This window comes from Argiope bruennichi, chromosome 7, assembly GCF_947563725.1.
Source record: "Argiope bruennichi chromosome 7, qqArgBrue1.1, whole genome shotgun sequence".
NCBI classification, from domain to species: Eukaryota; Metazoa; Arthropoda; class Arachnida; order Araneae; family Araneidae; genus Argiope; species Argiope bruennichi.
The window spans coordinates 133657102-133677643 of NC_079157.1; the positions used below are offsets into that span (position 1 = coordinate 133657102).

General features: G+C 28.7%; 1 protein-coding gene across 2 annotated transcripts in view; it reads right to left on the reverse strand.

Moving 5' to 3' along the window:
* Nucleotides 1-20542, reverse strand: part of LOC129975146 (nucleoprotein TPR-like) — a 114454-nt gene that overhangs the window by 78041 nt on the left and 15871 nt on the right. For both annotated transcript variants that reach the window (XM_056088106.1, XM_056088105.1), the window contains exons 6-11: nt 11752-11916; nt 10114-10287; nt 8562-8775; nt 5147-5325; nt 4101-4205; nt 3268-3375 (exon numbers count right to left, since the gene is read on the reverse strand). In XM_056088106.1, coding sequence (XP_055944081.1) covers nt 3268-3375; nt 4101-4205; nt 5147-5325; nt 8562-8775; nt 10114-10287; nt 11752-11916 — 945 coding nt within the window. The remainder of the gene's footprint in view (nt 1-3267; nt 3376-4100; nt 4206-5146; nt 5326-8561; nt 8776-10113; nt 10288-11751; nt 11917-20542) is intronic.

The window sequence follows — 20542 nt, forward strand, 5'->3', positions numbered from 1 at the left end:
AGAACTAAATCTGCTAAATAGAATAACAGTTTTGTGAGCCTTGCAAAACAGACCTGCACTTGGGTAATGTGGTTGCTGCAATAAATTTGAATTTCAGTCTCCTCTGAGTTATTACAGTTTTGAACAAGATGATGAAAAAATGTTGAACAGGTCCTATTCATAAATATTTATGAATAAAACTGGATATGATAACCAAGTATTAAGGTGGAAAAAAAATCCTAAAAGTGTCGATTGTCCTTCATATTTAAGAAAGTAGTTGAAACTAGCTCATACTGCAAGTGCACTGTGAATTATGATCACATGTATAACATTTTGATGCGATTTCTTCTTTAATTTTTTGAAATAATCTACTTCTTGAATCTAGTTCTTTAAAAACGGAAAATGAATTAAAGTAAAAATGAAAGCATTCCTCCCTTCAGTTACAATTAAATGTCTATTTCGATAAATGGAAGGGATCTCCAAGTTTCTAGCATCCAAATCTTTATTGACTGTAATGAGGTCATGTACAAATTATGATAACATTGCATAATTTCACTAAAATGCTTTCAAAACGTTTCACATTTTATCACTGTATATGATAACTTGCTTATTAAAAGAAAAATTTGGTGCAAGCACAACTTTAAATTTTAATGAGTATGAAAGCATTTAAAATCATTGCTGTATAAAAAAAAATATAATAGTATTCTTTTTATATTAAGAGTTTATTCACCCAAATGACCGACTAACTTTTTGCAATGAGTGCATAAATTTACTTCTGAACAAAATAGCTACAGTTTTTGAACTAATTCAAAAATTCATAGAAAACAACTTTTGCCATCGTGTTTTAACAATAATATGCACAAAATGAATTGACTAAATTCAATCTATTAAATCTCATTTGGCTACATGCTACAACTAAATCTGTTAAATATCATTTTGGCTACATGCGAAGAAAATTTTTTTTCTTAAGAATTTTTTATTTGGAGATGGTCATTTTTACAGCTAGATAACTAGAATAAAATCATTATTTTTTTAATGAATAGTAAATAGTATATACAATCAAAATTCACTTAACAAGCACTTGGCATAGTGAAGCAATTAGTATAATGAGCGACATTTCACAGAACAAATGCAAGACATTGTGTTGTCACATGTTGGATTAGCTTGTGTCAATCTGTGTTGAGCAATTGTTTGAAGTCCTTATATCTACACAGAAGAAGATTTGGCCAGATAGTGTTGTTGAACATGCTTCCAAGGTGTTTGAGCAAGCGCCAGTGAAGTCCTATTCAACAAAAACGAAAATTCTGACCAAGATTATGGGTCTAGAGGTAAATTCAAGAAATGAGTTGGTGATAGAAAATAGCCAGACCCGCTGAAGAGCATACAGAACTACATTCATCACAGCAAAAAGCTGTAAAAGAAATTTGTTTAAATAGGGAAAAAAAAATAATAGACACAACAGAATAACAACTTCAAGTGAAATAAATAACATGCTGAAAGCATAGGAAATTATTGCATCAAATGTTGAAAAACATCTTCCTAAAAAGGCGGTAGCTATGTTACAAATTCCATAGTTACAAATTCATTTAAAGATAATGCCGGATCTCATTTTTGCCAAATTTTGAAACACTGATAAAGAGAAATGTCTTTAGATAACTTTGCATTAAAAAAAGCATGCGTTATGAGTAATAAACTACATTATAATAATTGTTTAAAGGAATGCATTGTTCTACTTTACATGGAATATATTGTTTCATTTCATGAAGAGTTTTACATTACAGGCAAGATTGGGGAATGAATTATGCTCATTAAGCAAGGTTCCACTGTATCATTATATATCACAATAAACTTGATACTTTATGAAACTTTAAAGCGCAATTAAATTTCACTTGTAAATTGACAAAATTAATGTAAGTTTTAAGATACTTACCTTCCAACATTGTTTACCCAGTCAGCTGTAGCACTTCTTAGATATATATTACATTAAATGTAGTATCAACAGATTATTGAAGAATAAATATTTTTAAAGCATTTTTATTAATTATTATTCAAAATTATTTAACAGATTATTATTGACTAAATATATTGTAAAATATTTTTTGACTGAAGGTGACTGATTTTTTTTAAGTGACTTTTAAACTCCCACAGACATTTTTATAATGAGGAGGCACACCAGTGTTTTCATATTCATGTTAGAATACAATGCCATTTTCTTTTCTAATTATGCTAAAAATTCTTTCACTAACTGGCATTACTGAGCGAGGTTTCTAAATGTTTCACTATACAGTACACTTTTGTGTATCCGGTTCGCAACTATACAGTTTCCATACTACAAGGCCTAGTGTTCTTTTATCATAATTAAATGGGAAAGGCAAGGAGTTGCATTGTGTTACTAAATAATTGGAAGCAGGCGTCTGCTACAATCCTCCTACGTGTCTTGTGCAAAAAAACAAGTTGTAACAGGAAAAGAGCAGCGTTCTGCTTGTTATTCATTGTTTCGTCAGTGTGTAACAGACACCAATCATTGCCATTGTTCCCAATTATAACTACACAATACATTCAGTATATTCGCAAATTGTTATTGGAGTATGCTTAATGTTTTTTTAAGTCTACCACAGTAAAAATTAAAAAAATTATGATAAAATGTGAACAGTTTATATCCTTTAACTTACTTTTCTCTAATAAATTCTTGAAACGTGCAGTGCATTATATAAACTCCCAGTACAGAGCCTTGTATTTTAAACCGGCATGATACAGGCAACTGCTTCTGGGCAGCAGCCACATTCACATTCTACATGGCTTGAAAATAAATAGAGCTTAGAACTCACTAAGAAGTGAATAAATAAGTATTATAAAAGTGAGTTCTGATATAAAAACTTTGTCTTCTGGGTGGGCAAAGGATTAATTTCATAGAACTCCACATATATCCAGGTTTTTTGTTATCTGCTCTGCCCTCCCGTCACATTAGCTGAAAGTGTACTGTATATCCAAAACTCTGCAATTTTCACCTAATTTCTATAGCAACTACGGAAATTCCATAGCTATCGGTGAGTATGAAGATACCACACAAATCGAACAATACAGTATTTTATGAATAAAAATACAATATTTTATAAATTTGTTTATTTATGATACTTATAGTACAATTTACAAATCTTAAAACTATTTTTTTTTTTAATTTTACATTTTTATCGATTTTTCCTTAGTATATTACATATAGAAAAATGTGAATTTTAAATCATTGAAATCTTACATTGTGGTTAAAAAAATTACAGGAAATAAGCATACTTGTCTGTTCAAATCAGAGACTTGAGATTTTAACCTTGCATTTTCTCTAGCAGTTAAATTGCAAATACGCTTGGCATCGTTTCTTTCTTCAAGAATTTTTTCATAATCCTAAAAAATTTAAATATTTTATACAATCACACATTTTAATTTCTCTTAAAATACATTCTGCAGATTTTATTTCCAATAAGAAACTTTTTATAATAAATATTAGAAATCAAAAAAGTAAAATTGTAAAGATTATTACAGTAAAATCTATATAAAAAATGTATTTTACAAAATAAATTCAAAAAAATAAAGTATATTATATATTGAAACTATACTATGAAGGTTTATTAACTTTAGGAAAGCGGATTACAAAATACAATTTTAAAGCTATAATTATGCTCAATTAACAACAAAATTACTTGCAAATACAACAATACAATGTTCAAACATACTGAAATATTTTAATCTCATTCTAAACTTTTGAAATTCAAACTAAAAAAAGATTAAATAAATCTGATATTAAATGACATAGGAATAATAGAATGCTTATAATATAATTATATTAAAGTATTCTAATGAATTTATAATGAGTACTAGAAGTTATTTTAGTACACTTAAAAATTAAATTTATGCCAGTATACTGGATAAAAAAAATTCATTAAAGTAAATTGGACTGTTTTATCCAAGTACTGGCTGAAAAATTATTACAATATAAAAGTTTAAAAAAATATTCAAAAACAAGAAAATTAAAAAATTTTAGCTAAAAGATTAGTCACATTTAAAAGAATAATTTATATATTATTTTACCATAAATAGCATATTATTTATTTTAATATAATTAAACATACTGCTAGAGCATTAGCAAGTTGGCTTTTGAGACAGGAAATTGTCTCATTTAGTTTGTTGTATTCTTGCATTCGTTGGTTAATAATAGGTGTTTTTTCTTCAATTTCCTAAAAAAAAAAAAAAAAAAAAAAAAAAAGGATTAAAATCTTTTGTTAAGATTATACACTAGTAAGTACAACAGAAGAAATAAAATCTGGATGATATTTAAAGATCAATATACACCTACATTTGGCAATTTTATAAAAGATGGGTCATTTTATAAATTATATTTGCATACACAAATAAAGTTCTCGAAAAAAATTTCTAATGAAAATTTCAGCATCAAATCCCATACTCAGTAGCATTAAATGAATTTGAGTTCATAATAAATCTAATGTCTCATATTATAAATTTTATTAAAATTATCCAACAAAAACATCAGACACTATTAAAAAGTATAATTTAACAATTATGCCAAAAATTCTAATGATTTGGTTTCTTCAGAAAAAGGTAAATTATTACATTAACCATTTGTATACAATTTTAATATAGAGAAAATAATTACATTGATAGTAGCTAAATAACATCTCCGTTTCTAAGATGTTTTGAATAACCAGAAAATTTAATGTAACTATAATATATTAATAATATTTAGACCTTCTCTAATGTTCCGACAAGTTCTTGCAATAAGATTTTTTTTTTCAATGTATTGAAGTGAAAAAAGTTTATTTTCTCGATCTTAGAATATGACACTAGCAATGAAACTAATAGATAAAATTTGGCATAAATAATCAATGAATGGAACTAAAGGTATTAATCTGCTTCAACAAATATCTATGGCTTTAATTTAAAGCTTAAATTAATCTTTCTTTACACTATCCTCTATTTCAAATTAGATTTAAACTTCAAAACTTATTCAATAGAAACTAATGTATTTTGCAGTTTTTAAAAAAGCAACTATTCCAAATGATAACTTTTCAAGAGACACTACTTTTTTTAAACAGAAACGTTGCTTTCAAATATATATATAATGCCTTTTGAATAATATTTTCTGCAAAAGAGAACTTACTGTAATTATCTGTTTTAATTCTCTAGTCAAGTTAGCATTTTCATTTTTTTGTGATTGTAGCTCTTCTTGCAGCCTGGTATATTCAACATATAATTCAGTTAAAGTAATACCAGAATGGAGAACTTTACTGGTTGCAGCTGCAACTGGAAATATCTTTTCAATTGTATCTTGATTCAAAACTAAATCAAAAAGAAATATACTGACACTTTAAATGACAGATTTAAAATTTAGAAATCATTACAATATCATGAGCCTTTACAGAATTTAAAAAAACTTAAATATTTAAAAATAATTTTTTGAATCTTTATCATAGTGCTCTTTCACAACTTCCATAATTTTTTTTAACTTTTTTTTTTTTAAGGAAAATAAATTTGAGCAATAAAAATATCAACCTGCAGGTACTTGGTTGACCATTCAGGCAAGAAAGTTTGAGCCAACTAACTTTATTCACAATCGACATTTATATATACAACATAAAGGATTAAAAAGAGGGGAAGTATAAAACACAAAGTATAAAACCATATAATTTTGTTACAAATAGTAGTAAGAACGTTGTACAGCCACAAACCTATTAAAATTTTACTAATTAAAAAATATTCTAGTTCCATAAATCCTTATAGTTATTATGTTGCCAATTAACAGTATAAAATTGTTTTTTATGAAGGTAAAGAAATTTCAAATACAACTACTTAATGAAACAAAAAATTATATAAATAAATAGAGTAATCAAAATGTTACACACTCTTAAGTAAAAATGACATATTACAAAAATACTAAAGAGAATCTAAACCCCCTCCCTTAAAAAAAAAAAAAAAAAAAAAAAAAAGCTTAACTGTCAAAGAAACAAAAATGAAAAACATTAGGATAATTATAACAATATATGCTCAAAATATGAATATGTACATGAATGCATCTTCCCAATTTGAAATGATTAGGAACCCCATTTTGATTCTTGTTTCAAATCCTTGAATCGACATCTATAATACTCAAAATTATTTCAAATAAATCAATACTATTAGCCTTAGCAATATTGAATATTTTTAAACCTATATAAATTAATTTCAAATATAAAGAGTATTAAAACTCCTCTGCTTATTCCAACTTTGTCTCTTGAGCCATGCCTTTACTATATGGATTCAAAGTTATGCCAAATCTATTATTGGTCAATGTAATTTCACATTGATTTGATCCTTAGATTCATGAACAGTGATGGCTCGTCAGACCAGAAATTAACCGATTTGCAAAAAATATTTTAAGAGATTACATTTTTTTTAAAAAGATACTTGATCCAAAAGTAACAAATTTTTTAATTTCAAATTCATATAAAGTTTGTTAGATTTTTAACATATTAAATAATTAGAATATGATATAAATTCCTTCCAGTTTTGTCAAAAGAAAACAATGTGAAAGATAAAATAATTATTTAAAAGATAAAAATATTGCAGCTTCTTTTTCCCACAAAAACTTCTATCTTCACTTGATTAGTTCAATAATGCTCATCCAAAAATGAATATCAAATAAGATTGCAATAAACTATCAGCAATGTTATGATTTTTTAATAAGTAATAATAATAACTAATCCCTCATTAAAAAATTTCACCAGAATAACATTTTATAAAATTACCTACATAACTTTGTTTAAAAAGTAATATCTGACTTTAAAAAAAAAAATCTTTGAAACTTAAAGATAGAAAAGGACTACTTATTTCTTTAAATCAAACATTTAGTTGTGTGTGCAGTTGCTTTCATGGTTTGCATTCTCATTTTGTGATTGATCTTACTGAGCATAATTGAGGTAGTTTTCTAATGCCTACTTCTAAACAGGAAGGACAATAATATTCCAACAGAATTATATATTTCAAGATAAAAAAAAAATGAAGTAAAATTAGAAAACTGTGCCCTCATCATTGTCCCCTAGGACCTTTTATTTGTTGATTACAATGTTTTTACCTTCTTGAAGATAAATATTCATTTAGAGGATGATGTCAGACTAAATTTCAAAATTAGCAGTCATAGGCATATACTTTAAATCACATGTATTCACACGCAAGGAATTTTTTTGATCCCTAAAATCTGACAGTATGAATTTAATAGGATTCATGAACATAAATATAGAAAAGATATTAAAAATAATTCATATTTTAGAGTAACCATAATCATTGTTTAATACTTTAGTTATTAATACTCCTAATTAAGGTAGAAAATAAATTTTCTAAACAATTTTATAGTAAGAAATTAGGTCAAATATGAGTTGAAAGTGATTAAAATTTAAAAAAGCTTTGATCTTAAACCATGGATATTTTTTATCACTTACAGTTAACATTTCAACTTCTCAGAAATGCAAAAATGTACAATGAATAGGAAATTTAATATGCAGAATAAAATGAAAATGTTAATTTATCACATTGTCTTTCAGAATTCTATATAAATCCCAAAAATATACAAAATCAGAATATTTCTAGAACAAAATAGAATGTTATAAGATTCTGCTTTTAGCAAAATCCATTTGTTTACTTATAAAAAAGATAATTATATATTTATGATGGAAATAAAATTTAGGTCAACATTTTATATTAAAAAACGTTTTGTGGCACAGTGTTCCACTACATCAAACACCTAACTTCGCTTGCATCTAAAATTGTTAATAAATGGAATAAAATGGATTTAGGATTTATTTTTATCCTTTTTAAATAATATACGACTTTTTAAATCCAGCTGCTCCATAATTCTACGCTATAACACAGTTTGCAAAAGCCTTGGCCTGAAGTTTTGTGGTTTACTTTTATTTTTAATCAGTTGCTTTGGTAATCTTTACTTAGAGCTGCATGGAGTTTTCTGCTCTTTGAGTTTTCATAACATTCATTTTATACAATAGTGTAAATATTTTTAATTATACATATATTATAGCTTATTTTTTTATTTTAAAAATAACTAAAAATTCTTTATCGTAAATTAATTGCATTGAAAATGGCATGGAGAGATTAAGTTTTTCTGAAACAACAAAAATGCTTCAAAAATTGCCCTTCATTAGTAAATCTGAGTATATATATTTGTAGTGCACCTTAGATCATGCTAAATCTGCTACACAGATATAAAGCAGTCTTTTTATCATTCAAATTCACTTTTTATAAGTTTTTGCCATTATTGTTAGGCGTTTTTCTTTTTTCTTTTCTTTTCACATATTAATTTTTATTTGAATACTATTTTACTTTAATTGAAAAGAATAATGTTTCTATACATTCTTTTAACAAAAATTATTCATGTGATGAAAATTCTTCTTTTATTATCTCATTCCTTATTTGAAAAAATTATGTAAAAACTTTGCTGGAAGGTAAGTGAAATAACAAAAAAATTCTAAAAATGAGATAATCTCTTATTATGATTTATCAAATGATAGACTGATAATATTACACACCTTGAGCAGCATCTTTAACTCTTTTTATTTCTTCCTTTAATTTCATTAGTTCAGCTTGTTTTTCTTCTAGCTGAACTTTGCACTTATTTTCAACGGCCACGCAATGTTTTTCCATTTCTTCACAAGAATCATTTGATTCCTTAAGAAGTTTTTGAGCTTCTTCAAATGCTCGCATAAGTTCTTCTATTCTTTTTTGGTTTTCTTCACTTGCATTCTAAAAATATAGGAATAATTAAATATTAGAAGTTTGAATTTGGAATTTTTTTCCTGGAAATACTGGCTGTGCTTTGACAGCCATGCTTGGCTATGCTGAGCTAACTTTATTTATCCTCATCATCTAACCGCAATTCAAAATTATGAGGTCCGTTCCAAAATAACCTTTATGTTGCTTTAAAATGGGATATTACAATAAAATTATATATTAATATAACTAAATTAAATTAAACTTAATTTAATTTAAAATAATATCAATAATCTTTTCATCAAGTATAATAAAAAGGGGGGGGGGACACAAATTAAATTACAGTAAACATTTTATTTATATATGAGAAAAACTAACTTTGAAATAGACAAAAATTGACAAAATTATGTCAAATCATATATGCATATAATATTTTTATTATCAAAATCAAATATGAATCCAAAGAGAAATAAGTTTCAAAAATTATAAATAATCCATGAAATTAAATTTAAGAATACTGGTGAATTTTTTGCAAGCTACATAATAAAATATTAATAAAAAAAACTTTTCATACAATTAATGTTTGATTAGGTATATAAATCATTAAAAAAACTCTAATTTTCAAATCAAATAATAGTAATTGCTTAAAAATTTAATAATTATGCCATCATAGTTAGCAATCTGCAAGTATAGCAAGACTAAAAAGCACTCAACCTTGTCTTGGATTGGAGAGCATAAAATATGCATAAATTTTGAGATAACTGAATATCTGTATATTTGGATTTAAATACAGAAAACAAAAGGTTTGTGAAATCAATCAATGGTATGGGGCCTCAAATAGTCATACCATTTGTAAATTAGCTATACATTTATTAATATAGTTAACACATTTATAGTCAGCACATTTATTAATATAGTTAAAAAATTTCAAGAAAATATGATCACTTTCCCATTACTAAGCAAAGAGCTGGTTATCATTTAAAAATCCTCAACCTTAAACTCAAGTTCAATATGTAAAGAAATTAACCTCATTAAAATTTCTTTTATCTTCCTATTTAAAAGCCAGCAATTTCTGAAATGTATCTAAGCAACAGATATCATGTTTATCAATAATTATCTTTAAATTTATATAATACTTGCCAATCACAAGCATAGGAAGTTGATATTTCATTTCAATTTTACTTTTCAGATTATTTTACTAGTATTTATTGGCATGTACACAAGAACTTTACAAGAAATATGCCACCATAAACACTATTTTTTACTTACTATTCATTTAGAATAATACAGTCTAAAACATAGTAAACTTATTCTAAAATATAAACTTAAAAAATTTCAAATTAAAAAGTAATTTTAATGTATTAACCTTACCTTGTGCAAATCAATCAATTTTGTTTGGGCATTTAATTCCAAATTAAACTGTTCTTCTAATTTAGCATTAGACTGATTAAGCTGACGAATTTTTTCTGCTAACTGTTCTATTCTTGTATCTCTCTCTTCAACCAATTCCTTATAACAATCTAACCTCTTTTGCAGCATGTGAATCTAAAATTTAGAAAAAATAACTCATTTCTAATACATATTCATGCTATGGTACTTGATATTTTTACAGAATATGATTGCATATAATAACTTAAATAGTTTTTCAATGGCAGATTTTTATTTTAAAATATTGAACTTAAAATAAATTAGATCAATCAAAAATTAAATAGATAAACAAAAGAATTACTAGCAATTTAATTAGTAAAAAAAATAGATTATCTGTCGTGCATAAAGGTATAGAATTTGTAATTACATAAAATTAAAAATTAGCATTATTTTTCTGCATTCTGTTGAATGGATCATGGCTGCAGCACACACCAAGAAAGAACAAACATCCCTTTCCTCAGTATGGAAGCTCTTATAGATTTATTAGATTCCATATACAGTATGAGATAAGTGCTCTGTTATAGACAATCCTGTATAAGTGGATTAAAGTCACACAAAAATGAAACAAAATAAAGGAGTAAAATAACAAGTCAAATCCTATCCCAGGTGCAATGATTCTGCAAGCATAAAAACACGAGTCAGAATTGATAAAGTTATGATAACTCTGCAAATCAGACATGGATATTAATCAGCCCATTATGTTCTTGTCTGTTCCATAAGGTATGCACTAGGATTGTTTACTGAAAAACTTAAGTACAACAATATTGACATTTGTCTATACTATTCAACCACTACAATGCTGAATGTAAAACATTTTTGAAAAGAATCACCATTTTCCTCATTACAAGTCCAAAACCAAAGAGAAAATTCTACTGTGAAATCACCAATGAAGAAGCAATACAAGACTCGACTTTCTATAGAAAAATTTTGTCATTTAGAAGCATCCATCAAGGTCTCAATTACAGAAATTATCTGGCACAAGATCATTTAATTGCCAGCAAACAGGCATTTGTTGTCAACAATCTTAAAACACACCAAACTCAAGACTTATTGTCACAAAAAGGTATATTGCATGATATTGTCCACATTATAAGATAAATCCTTGCTCCCATTCATCATTTTCTTCTGGATTCCTACAACATCCTCCCTACAGTCTGAATTTTACTCTTCCTAACTTTAGAAGTATGTACTTCATATTTGTCTTATTTTAGTGATGATGTATCAAAAATCAATAATTTAAATGCACTGAAAAGGCAGGATATGATAAGAAATGCATCCTACTCAGCCCCTTTTTCCAAATATTATAGTTTAATTAATTACTGTTTCTTAAATGAAACAAAAAGACAAACCTGAAAATCATATAAAGTTACAAAATTGCTTTTTGCACCATTGTAAGAAACCAATTAAACTGCCGAAATGTCATTTTTTTAAAAAAATCACATAGATATTTTACTTTCTAAAACAGATTTCTAGAATGAAATACAAAGTAAATTTGTATTAAAATGGGGGGGGGGAGTTAAAAAAAATGCTAGTCACAATATCAAATTTAGGGAAATACTTTGCAAAGATATAAATACTTACTTCATCAGCTCGTTCCTCTAACAGGGTCTTTAATTCCAAACTATTATTAGATTTTTCTCTTTTCAAAGTATGAATTTCGCTATTCTTTTGAGTTAACTCAGCATGCAAATCACTAATCTGTCGGTTTAATAATTCTTTTTCCTGCTCTAAGCGATTAACTTGATGCTAAAAAAATAAAAATATGAATTAATTATTCAAAGTTAAAAAAATTTAATACCTTATATAATATACAGAATAGATTAAATGTCCTTGACTTATTTCAAAATTTTAATAATGAAGAAACAAATTGTGGCATCAGTATCTAAACTACATTACATGATATAAATTTTTTTAACAAGAAGATGGAAACAAGAAATTAATACCCGTTTTGCTTTTTTACTCCAAATAGGATCCTCCAGCTTCAATGTAATTTTTAAAGCAATTTATTAATGAATCAAACGCCCGTTGTAAATCAATTTGTGAAATGGCCTGCAAAGCAAGCATCGAAGCTTGTATGGTCGAAATATCCTCAAAATACTACCCTTTTACTTCATTTTTAAGTTTTGGGAATAATGAGCAGTCACAAGGCGCTAAATCGGGTGAATACAGGATGGTACACCACACAGACAATTTTTGCCAAAAAAAGCAATAAGGGGGATCGATTAACAATACACGATAATAGTGGGTCTATTGTCGTGTTACAAACATCAACTGCTTTCAGTCCGATAGTCTGGACAAATGCAACGAATTCTAGCCATTAAAACAGCTAGTAGTATTGATCTGTAATTGTTTGCCCAGCTGAAACAAATTCTTTGTTGATAATACCTTTATCATCGAAGAATGTAATGAGCATTGTTTTGATTGGAACTTTCCTTGTTTTATTTGGCTATCGATGAATTTTATGACTTCCATTCCACGCTTTGTAGCTTTGTTTCGAGATCATATCGTATTGGAAACACCAGGTTTCATCACCTGTAACAATGGATTTCCAATGAATGATGGCTGAAATGTCTCTGCAATGTGCACTTCTCATTGCTTTTTATTTAGGAGTTAAAATGTGTGGAACAAATTTAGCATACACTTTTGTTTTACACAAATCTTTATGCAGAATGGTTCGAATTGTTGATGTTTAAAGAGTTTTTCATCATTCTCAATGACGCACAGTGATCTTTCGTCATGAAATTTCATACTTTCTCGATAACTTCAGACGTTCTAGATGAAATTTTTCTGCCATATCGCCGATCATCTTCTACTGTACCTGATGCGAATGGCATCCCCTAGACAATTAGAACTAACCAGAAGTGACGTCAGCTGTGCTGTTTTACACTTTCATATATGTACTAAAAATTTTCTTGATGCAGCGTTATGTCGTAATTAAATGTTTTATATGTCACATTCTTGTTCATTCAGTATATTTTTAAATTCACTCAGCCAAATCAGAGTAGATGTCAACCCAGCATAATTATTTGAAACATTGAGTAGCATAGAGTTTTTTTACATAATTTCTGGAGTCCATTGTGGGGCAGGTCTTGACTGTTAGTTTATATTTTGAGCCTAAAACATGAATGTGACACAGCTTAAAACATCTCTCCTTATGTCTTTTACAGCCTGTGCTAAGAAAATTGAACATAATAAAGAAGCTCCTAATATGAAAGAACTTTCAATTTCGAAATCGGAAATTGGTGATAAATTTACGTGCTTGGAAAAATGCAAAGCAGAAATAACTTATCTTATTTTGAAAGATCAAGATGCCGAAGCAGCATATGAAAAAAGATTTCCTGTCGGCTGAAAAATACAGAGACAAATATTTTGTAGCTATGGTCGCAAATTTAACAAGTGTCTTTGAAAGATACATCTACGAAAGAATTTTCTAAGGAGAGAAAGTTTAAGCTCCCGAAGATAGAGCTTAAAAAGTTTAACCATGATTATAAGGATTATTTAGCATTTTGGAGTCATTTTCGGAAAATACAGGACGACGCAAGTATTCCTAATGAGGATAAAATGCAGCATCTCTTGCAAGCCGTTGTGCCTAAATCGAAAGTGACTCATGTGATAAGCGTTTCCCTGCTGCAGTGGAGAATATCCAAAAGAGATCTCGCAGCTTTGAGAAAGATTCGGACATGACGATTAATTAGTTTAAATATATGTAAGGGACTTGTTACCCTTGGTTATGGAAAACGCGACTACTGGAAGTTCGAAAACGAATCTACCTGTTTTATACGATAAGTTAGAAGCTAAGAAACGGCATTGAGAGTCTTGAACATACCCAAGAAAAATATAGTGATTTTTTTAAAGTTCTTTAGTGGAGTTGTGTCTGTTTGTTAAAATGTTGATTGCTTGTGAATGAAATAGAAGTATGAAAGATGAATCTCCTGTTAAAAACTACTCACTAGAGAAATTGATGCATTTTCTCAAACAAGTAAAAGGTGAAGAAATGTGGAATTAGCATAAAGTGTTTCTGTTCTCCTTCCAGTCAAAGGGAAAAAAGGAGTCATAATTAAACGATAATTATCCTACTGCTGTGACACTGGTGAGCACTCATAGTAGGAAATGCACAAGTAAATGGAATTTACCATGCATCTTTTATATGAAGAAGCATCCTTCCAAGGACTGTGTTTAGAAACTAGAAATATGTCTCTTGATGAAAAAAAAAAGTATTTTGAAAAATCGTGCACATTTTTGTTGTTTCTCTGTTTTGCACTTTTCCAAGCTTTGTAAAGAAAAAATTCCTGCTTATATTGTGCCAAGTCACACCATTATTTAATGTAAGTCTGATGTAATTGAAACTTATTCATTGCCTAATAGTTGTAGCAAAAATAACATATTTCTAATGACTTTAATTGTGAAAAATGTGTGCTAATAACTACAGAGTCCTAATACTAAGAGCCTTGATTGACAGTGGATCTTAGTATTATTATATTTCAAAACACACAATCCAGAAGTTGGGCATTAAATCAAATAACATGATAAAAATGCAATATATGTTATTTGGGGGGGGGGGGAGAAATGCAGTCAGATTTATGATGCATATGAATTGCTTCTTAGTTCACTAGATGACTCAGACAATCTTTGTATTGTGGAAAAAAGGATTTGTGGCACTGTGCCAAAAGTTAGTAATCCTACTGTGATTAACGAGTTGAATAAAAAGGATATAATTTTGTCAGACCTAAAATCTGAAAACTGCAAAATTAATTTATTGAAGGAGCAGATATTGCTGGAGTTTTGTTTTTAGATGAATCTATCAGATTGGATTCTGTTTTTGTTTAAAATGCTTTTAGGATATATTTTGACAGGGAAATGGGAAGTTGCTAAAACAGGTTGTACAAACAGTGACGCTGCTTTAAATGCTATTTCTTAAAAGTTAAAGATATTAATCTATCAGTGAGTTGTAGAGTCTGGAAAGCATTGGAATTCTTGATCCAATTCAGAAGTTAAATGAAAATAATAAGCATTCAAAAGTGAATGAGGAATTTAAAAACAATATGAAAATTCAGCGGAACAAAACGGGTAAATACAAACTTGGTTTGCCTTTTAAATCAGATGTTATTGAGTTGCTTTCCAATAAAGAATTGACTTGGAAGTGGCATGAAAAGATGTACGCAGGCACACAACGAAATGGGCTTCTGGCGGATTATAAGGCTGTGTTTAAGGAATGGAAGAATTAAAACTAATTGAAAGGACTGACAGTGAAACAGAAACATCTCAGTTCCTGCCCCATCAACTAGTTGTTAAAACAGACTACTAGAATAAGGGCAGTTTTCGATCCATCAGATCATGAAACTGAAAAAATTTCATTGAAAGATTTATTGTATAGAGGTCCAAATTTAAATGAACAGGTACTGGATATTATTGATAGGTTTTGAAGTTATCCAATCAGTATTTCTGCCGATACTGAAAACATTTCCCTTCATTTGGAAATAACACCCCATCATAGATTTTTTGAGATTCTTTTACCTTACAGCAAGAGAGCAAATAGTGTAACAGCATTGTCAAGTAGTTTTGGAATGTCATCAAGTCTTTCCTTATTAGCAGCAACACTTGCATATTTTCACTTTATTTTAAAATACGAAAAATTTTCCAAATTTCACTCAAGATTAGAAACATTTGTTCTCAGATTTATTAATAATACTAGAACTACTATTAATGAGAGAATGGAAGAGAAATTATTGCTAGAAACAATAGTGAGTGCCGAGATCTGGTTAATTCGATCTGTACAAACTTAAAGTCTTCCACATGAGAAAGCTATACTTAATCTGTGATACCTAATAAGAAGATTCTTGGGATTATTGCTAATGACAGATAAAATGGTATGGCCCATATAAATCAAGTGGGAAGCAAGATGACTAAAATTTTAAAAAGGCTTACAGGTGCCAAGTACAATAGAGTACTATCAGAAAAAAATTGTCAAAATTTTATACAAAAGAGCCCTGGAAAGAATTTTAGTATATGCAGTTGCAACCTGGTGGAAGGGCACTAATAGACAAAGGCAAAAGATAAATAGCGTACAATGTAAAGCACTGTTAGCAATAACGGGGGGCTTTTTGTACAACATCTACAACTCTACAAATAATTACTCGACTTGAACCAGTAGATCTGATATGCGATATTGAAACTGCTTGGTATTGGATAAAAAAAAATCACCATAAAGACATCAATATTTTTGACCAAACAATTCAGGTCTCTAAAATGATTAGTTAAGAAAATAGATGGGTTCACCCCAGTAAGATTGAAAAGATACAGATAGGGATTGCAATACCGGGATAACGATATTTTGAGCCATTTGTACAATTTTGTAATATCGGTATTCACAAGTTTAAATACCGGTTTTTCGGTATTTACTAGAAATTTTAAAAATTTCTCCATTATATGTTCAGGTATCGCGAACATAGCAAAATAGTATATGTTTTTGTTTTTATGTCTCCATAACGGGCGAAATGAATTAGCTAATTAACGGCTTAATTAATTGCTTAAATCTAAATTAGCAAAACATGGATTATTCCTGAAAGAAAATATTGTATCCTTAACGACTGATGAAGCAACAATTATGAAAAAAGTTGGAATGTTGATTGGTGCAAATCAGCAGTTGTGCTATGCACATGGAATTCAATTAGGAATAATAGATGTATTATGCCAAAAAAATAAAGAACAGAAGAATCCAAATACTGTGGATATAGAAATTTCGGATTCCAACTTTGAAAAGAGTAAGAGTGAGAGTGATATTGACAATGAAGATAATGACAATGTAATTGTTGAAGATAATGCTAATGAGGATGAAATATTAACCTATCAAGAATTGCTTCCTATAATTTATAAAGTTCGAAAAATTGTTAAGATATTTAAACGTTCCCCTATAAAAAGGATATTTTACTAAAATATATACTAACTGAAAATAAAACAGAATATATGTTAATATTAGATTCTAAAACACGGAATAGTTTACTCTTAATGATGAAACGATTTTTGAAACTGAAAAATCCAATCCAAAAAGCAATAACCGACTTAAACCTGTAAATTAATTTTTCAGATAGTGAATTCGACTTAATATCCAGAACTATATCAGCTTTACTTCCAATAAAACTGACTATTGAGGCATTATGTTGGAGAGATTCTAATTTATTAACAGCTAATTCAACAATAAATTTATGTGGCAGTCACTGAAAGAACAGCACACATCACTATCTGAAGAATTATATATTACATTGAAAAATCACACAGAAGAAAGGCATACCGAAATAGAAAATGTCTTATGGTATTTACATAATTATAATGATTTTTAAAAATGAAAATGAAAAAGAAGAAAAGAAAATAACCATTTCAAATCAGATTAAGTTTAGAGTAAATTTTTTTTTTAATTTTTTACCCACAACCCTATCCACATTCAAAAGAATTCGGTTCAATTATTGAAAATTATGATGTCACTACTGTTGATAGTGAAAAGGAATTGTCTCTTGAACAAAAATTAGAATTAGCGATAAATAAAAAAATTTCAACAAACCAAAATACAATACAGAAATCAGCTATATCCAAAACCATCCGACGAGAAATCAATTTATTTGAAGATGAGGGATTTAGAGGTAAATACTTGGAAAAAGTATATTGTGCATTGCTAACAGTACCACCAACTAGCGTAGATGCCGAAAGAGCGTTTTCGACAGCTGGTAATTTTTACACAAAATTACTTTTCAGGCTTAATGACAGTACAATTGATACATTATGTTTTTTAAGATCACATTTCAAAAAGTTGTAATAGTACCCCAGGCTGAATAGTGATATTTACACTTTTTTGTGATTTAAATAAATAAGATGTTTCTTTACTTTTTTGTGATTATATACTGTTATAATTTATAAGTTACAAATTATTTTTTGTGATATTTACGCTCTCTAACAAAACTGGCAAATAAAACAAAGAAACATCTGTGCTTTCTTTCTTTTTCTAAAATTTCTAATACCGGTATCCCAGTATTAAGATTAAAAAAATACCGAATACCGATATTGAACTTTATTGCAATCCCTATCTATGGTCCGGTATTGCAATCCCTATCTATGGTCCGGTATTGCAATCCCTAGATACAGTGGGATGTTTCTGCAATGACAGCTCCGCTTTCCATCTATACAGATGGTTTGAAAATAAATGAACAATTTGGTACGGATTTTTGTGTTTTAGAAGGCGAAAACAAAATTGAAGAGTTTCAGTATAGGCTTGAAAATCACTGTTCAATTTTTCAAGCAGAACTTTTTGCAATATAGCAAGCTTTAAATTGGAAAAACCATAATAAACCATATTTGCATTATCATCTATTCACTAACAGTCTTAGTGTATTAAAGGCACTTCAAAAATTCAACCCCAAAAATAATTCAGTAGAAGATGTTAAAAGTCTGGTAGATGGTAATATCTTATTACAATGGGTTAAAGCCCACATTGGCATCACAGGTAATGAACTAGCTGATCTGGCTACCAAAGCTGCTTCACTTAAATCTGCAACAGACTATCACCTTGCAGAATCTGAAAGAACAATCGTCTTCGTAAAATTCTCATCGATGAATGGCAATTAAGATGGGAAAATAATGAAAAAGGCCACTTTACTTTCAGTATCTTTTCTCAGGTAAAAAGAAATAGATGTATTGACAATAAATATTTAGCCCAATTAACCACAAACTATGGACTTTGCCCGCATTATCTTAAAATATTTAGTTTGAGAAGTTGTAGATATGGTAATGTTTATGACGACATTCCACACTATATTTTCCATTGCCCTATTCTTCATCAGTTGAGAAAACTTATTAAACCTCAACTAAATATTTCCCAAATTCTATTAAAGAATAAATTAATTTTAGAGGCTCAAAATATTTTGGATTTCCTATATCATAATGAAAACAGAATTTTCCAAATTGAACAATAGTTTATATTCTAGTTTGTCAAGCACTGTTAAAAGTGGGCAGTATCTAGTGAGTACAAGAAAAAAATGCAAGAAGAACTCTATCTGGCCTTTTGTTCCTGATCATGGACTCTACCTTAGACTGAGTATTTTTCTGTTTGTTTATTTTTTCATTTATTTACTTATTTTTTCATTTGTTTATTCATATTTTTCTCTTTGCTTATTTATTTTTTTTTGTTTACTTATATATATTTTTTTCTTTTTTGTAATTATTTATTTTCTGTTTTCTAAATTTAAATTGCCCATCTTCGGTAATTTTTATTATTTACAAATTATGTTTCAATAATGCTGTTGGAATATTATGTAGGTTCTTTTGCTTGGGCTATTTAGGCCTCTCTGCTTTTTCTTTTTATGCCTGCTCCATTTTTTATTAATATTATTATTATTTCTTATTCCCTTGGCTGTTTTTTGCTTCAAGTACACAAGGCTATAAAAAAAAATTCAATAGCTAGTCCTTTGATAGCTATTTAAATTCTATATTTTAAAATTTTATTTATGAGCTTTTACCGATATAATGCCACTTTTGGCACACACCTAATCATCATCAGAATACCCAATATGTGTATACTGAGAGACAAAAATAATGTTATTTGTGAAAAAACTCAAATTACTGAACATATAGATACTCCTTCTTTCTTGTCGCCAATCTTAATGCCTAACAAATGTACCTTTACAGAGACTTGTAGAGCACTTCCATACTGAGAATTACGATGGAACACAATTGCTTCACAGCATAATACATGACCAGTATTGGATATTAGGTGGCAGGAGAACTATCAGAAAAATATGGAATGTCTGCGCTGAGTGGTGTAGATTTAAGAGTAAATTTCCCATGACTGATCCAGTTTTATGGTCTGCTGAACGAGTTGAAAACGCAGCCAGGTTGGAAAGAGTAGGTGTAGATTTAGTTGGCCCTCTGTACATTAAACAGGGTCATAAATCTTGGGCTATCCTTTACACCTGTGCTCTTTGTAGAGGATTACATCTGGAATTAGTCCCTTTGCTTTCCACTTATGCCTTTTTGTTATCTTTTTGTAGTTAGGAGAGGAAGACCTCCAGTAATTTATTCTGACAATTACATTACTTTCAGAAATGACTTTAATGAACTGTTTTCTTTCAACTGAAATGAAGCTTCTCACTATGCAGATATTCAACATATCACATGAAAATTTATACCTCCCACAGCTGCCTGGCGGGAGAGGCTTGCTAAAACTACGGAAGAGCTTCTCAGAAGAATTTTAGGCAAAGCTATGTTTACTTATGAGAAAATAGTGTAATCTTATGTGAATGTGAAAAGGTCATTAATTCACGTCCATTAATATCTCTCTCTGAAGACATGCAAAATATTACTCCAATTACAACAGGAATGTTTTTGT